We start from the raw sequence: 6000 nt of genomic DNA on the forward strand, positions 1-6000 counted from the left end.
TCCTCACATTTGTTGATCTATTATCAGCTGCATCTCAAATCAGATACAAATATCCATTCATATCTCTTCTTTTTCAGACTCCAGTTTGGAAACTCTCATAACTACACGTAGTTAGCTATAAACTCCACCCTTAGTGGAGATGACTTACAGGCAGGAGTGCAGAAAAGCCCCTTCTGGAGCAGAGACTGACACAAGCCCTTGTTCTCAAAGACTGCCACATGCTCAGAAAGGATGGTTAGAAATCAGGTCTAAATAGGTTTCTGCTCTGTCTGTGTTTCCTTAGTTGCATCAATAAAAATCTTTGCTGTATCTATCAAAATGTGTAAAATTACATATATATAAGTCACCAGCATATTGTGAGGCCTAAGTAATATTTGTCAAGCAGCATACCTTCAGACAAAAAAGGCTACAGCTGCAAAAGGCTCCTACTATTAGCTCCCTTCTGCTATTTCGGTCATGTTGGCTCCCAAGATTTTTCGGGCCATTGTTTACTGATGTTTGTAGCAGTTGCCATACAGTTTTTTGGATCTGTTTTTAATGTACCTACCAGCCAAAACCCAGTGCCAGACTGTTCCCTGAGGAGGCCTGTCCACAGCACAGACAGAGGGACTGGCCCAGCCTTCTTCCCTGACACTCTCTGTGGCAGGGCTTGGACCGAAGGCCGACCATATACAAGAATAGCAGTTAAATTAAGAGCAGAGGAAATGTTGCTGTCAGTATTTCTAGGCTGAATTTTCTTCCAACACCGATGTTCCTACAGTGCAGGAAACAGTTAATGTAGGCTATTGACTTCCCAATTTTTTTAGTACTGCAGTGACTCTCAGAATAATTTTGACGTTCATCCCCTTTAACTTCTTTAACAATGATTCAGTATGAACATCTAAACTCTTAGTCTGGACCTTACTCCAATTTAGTTATAGCTTCAAATTCATATCTCTAGCATACCAAAAATCAAACGTGTAGAAAGAAATCTTCTGATCATATCCTTACTAGCATTAGCTTGAGGCCGGGGTCAATAGAGGGTGTGAACATGTTATTACCTTCTACTGACAATATTCTTCAGCAGTTTTGGCCAGTGAAGTATTAACTGAGTTTTGATACTGCAGCAACGGGCACTACAATAAAAGTTGGGAGATAAATTAGAGAGGTAATGCTGCTTCCACATCGTGGCTTGTGCTCTGCCTGGCATAGATTTAAATTGTGCATGAAAAGGACAGTCCCAGAAACACTCTCTGCTTTGCTTGCTAAATGTCTGTCAGGCAAAGTACCTGCTTGAGCCACTCAGCCCTGCTACCCCAACAGAAGGAAAGACAACGCCATCAAGATAAAGAGGGGAGACACCAGACTGCTGTCTCCTTGGGACAGAGAAAGGCCTGTGAGGAGAGAAATTGAGATCATTCTCCAGAGAGTAAAAAGTGCCTGCTGAAGACCAAGCTCAGCTGGACTCAGCAAAATCTTTTGTCTGTTCATCAGTTGCAGAAAACAAAATTATACTTACAATGCTCTGTTTATGATGGCTGGGGGATAAATTCAATTGTAGGAAGACTATGGAAAATGAAAGGTTTTGTGGGGAGGGTATGGATCAGATTGGTGGTAGAATGCAAAGTGGTAGATCTATTGGTGAATAGTAGGGTCTGGATTTGAATGAAGCAAAGGGTGAGTTTAAAAGGACAACAAACAAATTTACGATGAAACATGTTGATGGTACGGAATGCATCCAATGGTCAAGGGAAAGAAAGAATAGAGCAGAACAGCACCTCCCAACTCTGGAAAACTTGCATATGATCTACAATTTAACTCAAAAAAAAAAAAAAAAGTCTACATTTAGACCAAGGCAACTATACTTTTCTAACTTCACCGCTCCTTTTAAAATCCAGCTCCAGACATCATAAAGTCTATTAAAAAGTGTGGAATGATTTTTGGCAAGGGAAGAATCACTGCAGGATGTAGCAATTTGCTGGGATCACCATCACATTTGCTGACTATTAGCACCACACAATTTCATACCTTCCTCTTTGATCTAGTTAGGGACATCTAAATGGAACCACTTATTCCAAATAGTGCCCCAGCCCAATGTACATTAGCATCCTAATATGAGAAAAGATAAGGGAGGAAAGTTTTGTAGCAGAAAAAACAGTGCATTTTATTACCTAATGAATACTACTAAAAAATGTGACATGTTTCAGAGAGTGGCATTAACCATATATAAGAAGATAATTTAAGCAGAAAATCACCAGAGGAACATAGTATCAAAGGTATCTGCTGCTTTGCTGCTATCAAGAACATATTTAAGGGAAGATGTTTGGAGCTAAATTAATAATTTTTAATTACTGCGGTGCTCACTTCAGTGCCAGCTCTCTCTTGGCTATGGTTTTCATTGCATATTTTCAAAAATGGTTTATGCCAGTGAAATTGAATTAATCTTACATTGCCTCCCAAAATTAAATGTGATGAACTGAGATGCTTAGGAGATATTCACACCTGCTATTGGTGATTACTTTCCCTTTTCTGATTAAATGCTTGACTTGTCCAGAGTGCTGAACTAATTAAACCAGATGCAACAGCATTCGTTTTGAGCCACAAGATAGCAGCTTTTATCAGGCTCCTCTCTTATCTTTATTATGAATTTGTTGAGGAAGAATCCGTGAGTGTGTTATATATTCAAGACCATAGGAAACATTGCTGTGCTCTTACAGTTCTATTAAAAGGAAAAAAAAAAGCCCCAAACAAAAAACCTGCACAAACCCTTCTTTGACACTATGTAGTATAGCTATAGTAACTGATACCATGCAGTATGACTATGACTTCATTGCTTTGGCAGCAATTGTTTCACTAATAAATAATTTAATGAGCAGCTAATCACTGGTTTAAAGCTAGCATACAGATTCTTCTTTTTCCACTGATTACCTGAAAACATTTTTAAGTTACAGCACATCTTCCACTGCTACTTCTTCAACACTGACACACACGATTTTTCCTCCAAATTTAAGACGAAAATCAAGATCTAACACATTTTTTACCTGGCCGTTACAACCCTTGGGTCCACAGGAAAGTCTCTGCTCATCCTTTCAAACACTACACGGAGTCATTCCGAGCAGTAAGTTCTGTATTTCCTCGGCTTTAATGAATTTCACTTTAACAATAACGCAATGCTTGCCCGTCCTTTTGCCTACGCCTTTATTTTTCAGGACGTAACGCTGTAAATAACAAGCAGCGCAACCACTTGAGCAACCAACCCCTAAATCGGTAGAAACGGGCAGGGAGACAACCCGCTGCCAGCCGGCTGGGATGCCAAGTGCCCAAAAAGCTGCCACCGGCCCGTCCCCCTGCTCCAGCGCGGCAGCTGGCCCCCGGCACCAAGCAGAGGAAGGCTCCCTCTTTACAGGCGCTCTTCTGTCGACGTCCCGTACAAAGCTACTCGTTCGCATCTTAAACCAGCGGCACAGCGAGTCACTAAGCACGGCGGAACGCTCCACAGAAAAACCCGGTGTTTTTAAACACCTCAGCGAGCCAGGGTGAGCCAGCCAGCGTGCCCCACGCCGGCCATCTCGGGCTGCACCGCCCCTCGGGGCCCCCACTCTGCGGGACACAGCCCGGGCAGAGCCTTTCCAGCCCCCCCCCCCCAACTAAAGCGCTGCCCCTGCCCAAAAGGGGAAGCCCCCAGCTCCCCTCCAGCCTCGCCCGGCCGTCCAGCCCCCGCCCTCCCGCTCCCCCGCCGCCGCGTCCCCGGCGCTCCCGCAGCCGGCGGGGCAGGAAAGTTGCGGCGGGGCAGGTTGCCGGGGCTCACCTGTGGGGTCCAGCACGGCCAGCGGACCCGACACGGCGGGGGCGGCCGAGGGCGCCATCATCTTCCGCGGCCGCCTCCGCTCTGCTCCGCGCCTCGGCCGGGGCTGGCCGCGGGGTGCGGGCGGCCCGGAGGGCCCGCCCCGCCGGGGAGCGCGGCGGGGCCCGGGGCGGGGCGAGCGGTGCCAAGTGCCACCACACAGGCGGTCGTTGCCTGACGCCGAACCGGCCGTTGCCGCCCGCCGCCCCCCGCCTGCCGGCGGCGGTGCCCGCAGCCCTGAGCGGGCAACGGGGAGGCCCCGGCCGCCGCCCCGCCGCCCTCGGTCGCCCGCCCGCAGCGCCTCGGCGGCAGCCGCAGCGGTCAGGGCACCGCTTCAGGCGGTGCTGCAGGGTCGCGTTCGAGGGGCGATGGATGGCCCCCGTAAAACCGAGCGGCCCAGGCCCAGGCCCAGGCCCAGGCCCCTGCCTCTTGACCCAGGGGCCTGAAAATGGGCGAGCTGCCTTGTGGCCCCTGTGGGCAGGGCGGGCGCGCTGGGCATCTCACTCAGGGCCCCTCAGCCGCTGCACCCCTCGCCTTCCCCGGGCTCTGCCTCTGCCCCGGTCCACCCACCCTGGCCAAAAACTAAGATGTGGTGGCCAAAAACTTAAGATGTGGCACAAAGTCCCACAGGCCGGCTCCAGGTGCAGGTCCGTTTCCTCACTGCCTTCTGGTTTCTCCTTCACGAGGCCACAGCTCTCCGTGTATTTTGGCTTGGCAGCCTTCTCCTCCCGACTATCCGTGTGCACCGTGAGCAGCTCGCTTCCAGGCTGACCTTCGAGCGTGTGGGGGCAAGGGAGGGGCACGGACTAGGTCTTTATTTGCGTAGTGGTTAACAACTAAATTCATTATATGTTCTACCGGTGTCCCAGGCTTGGCTTCCCTTCTTGGTTTGTTCTTGGGCTATGGCAGAGGACCAGTTTGTCACCTGGTGGAGATCAGCATTATCAAGCTTTCCTTTCAGCTCTCCTCTTTTTTTAAAAAATCACTATCAGTCCGCAACAAAATACCACAGCAACCAGAAATATCAGTAAAAGTAGTAACCAAAACAGGCATCTCGGAGACATAGGTTAAGGTAGGCATAGGCTAAGACAGGCAACGTCAATAGTCAAGAGATACTGCAGGGCTATTCTTTTTCTTAGGTGGTGTCTATCAATTTCGCAACCTCACTGGCTCTCTTTCTGTCTGTGCTTTCATTCCCACAGCATATCCTGCCGCTTGTCCTGCTGCCACCCAGGAACTGCTGGCTGCTGCTTCTAGTGCTATCGACTGCAGGCACCTGTGACTTCTGCCTGAAAGAGTCAACTGAGAAGAAACAGCCAACAGCCCCTGTGCTGTTTTGGTGCCTCCTGTTCCTTCCGCAGGACCTCCCCATAGCAGAGAACAGAAGCACATTTTTTTGTGGACAATGTTTTTGATAGGCTGCCAAGGGCTTTGCTTACGCTAAGGTGTGTTCGTTCTCCCACTTGCAACAAACGCAACTCTATTTAACATTCTTGGTTTCCTTTTGCTCAAACCTCTAAGTGTGTATGTGTATATGTATTTAACGTCTTTGATCGTTGGCTGATTTCCCCAGAAAATGGTTAGGCAGAAAGAAACAACTTTCTCAGGTACCACCTGAGTCTATGAAGCCAAGTAAGCCAGGAGCTAAGGCCAACCACAAAGACACTTTTTTCTCTTTGTGTCCTCTATCCTGGAGGGGTTGAAGAAAAGACAAAAATGAGGATAGAGGTAGTATTTGTACTAACTATTAATAATTATTAATAGAAATTAATGAAGTAATAGATTGAGAAGACAGAAAAGGTGATGGTACAAATAAAACATATCTTTGAAAGTAACCGTGGGTAAAAGTGATAAAAAAGCCCCAAAATTCTGGTATAGACCCTCAGGTTCAGGGATGGGTACAGATAGAGATTTCCATTAACAGTAAATAACAGGGAGGGTTGGGAAAGACTCTAATTCCCCAGACAGTTTGGAAAACAGATACCGTATACAGCATGTATTCTTGGGTGTGATGGGCAATGAACTTTTTCTACCAGCAGCCACTGAACAGACACAACAGCCCAAAGGGAAGCTGCTTTAGACTTCAGTAAACAAAAAGGACATTATAAATCCTTTCAAAAATAATTTGATTATAGAAAATAACTTTTGATGAATGACTCATGGTTTTCACTGCAAAT

At 47.4% G+C, this 6000-nt stretch overlaps 1 protein-coding gene across 1 annotated transcript in view; it reads right to left on the reverse strand.

The window, feature by feature from the left end:
- The window catches only part of TMEM255B (transmembrane protein 255B), a 79377-nt gene extending 75529 nt beyond the window's left edge, over window positions 1-3848 (reverse strand). The window contains exon 1 of the mRNA XM_075710477.1: window positions 3788-3848. Coding sequence (XP_075566592.1) covers window positions 3788-3848 — 61 coding nt within the window. The remainder of the gene's footprint in view (window positions 1-3787) is intronic.
- Window positions 3849-6000: the final 2152 nt, after the last annotated feature.

The sequence above is a fragment of the Pelecanus crispus genome, chromosome 1 (genome assembly GCF_030463565.1).
Source record: "Pelecanus crispus isolate bPelCri1 chromosome 1, bPelCri1.pri, whole genome shotgun sequence".
NCBI lineage: Eukaryota > Metazoa > Chordata > Aves > Pelecaniformes > Pelecanidae > Pelecanus > Pelecanus crispus.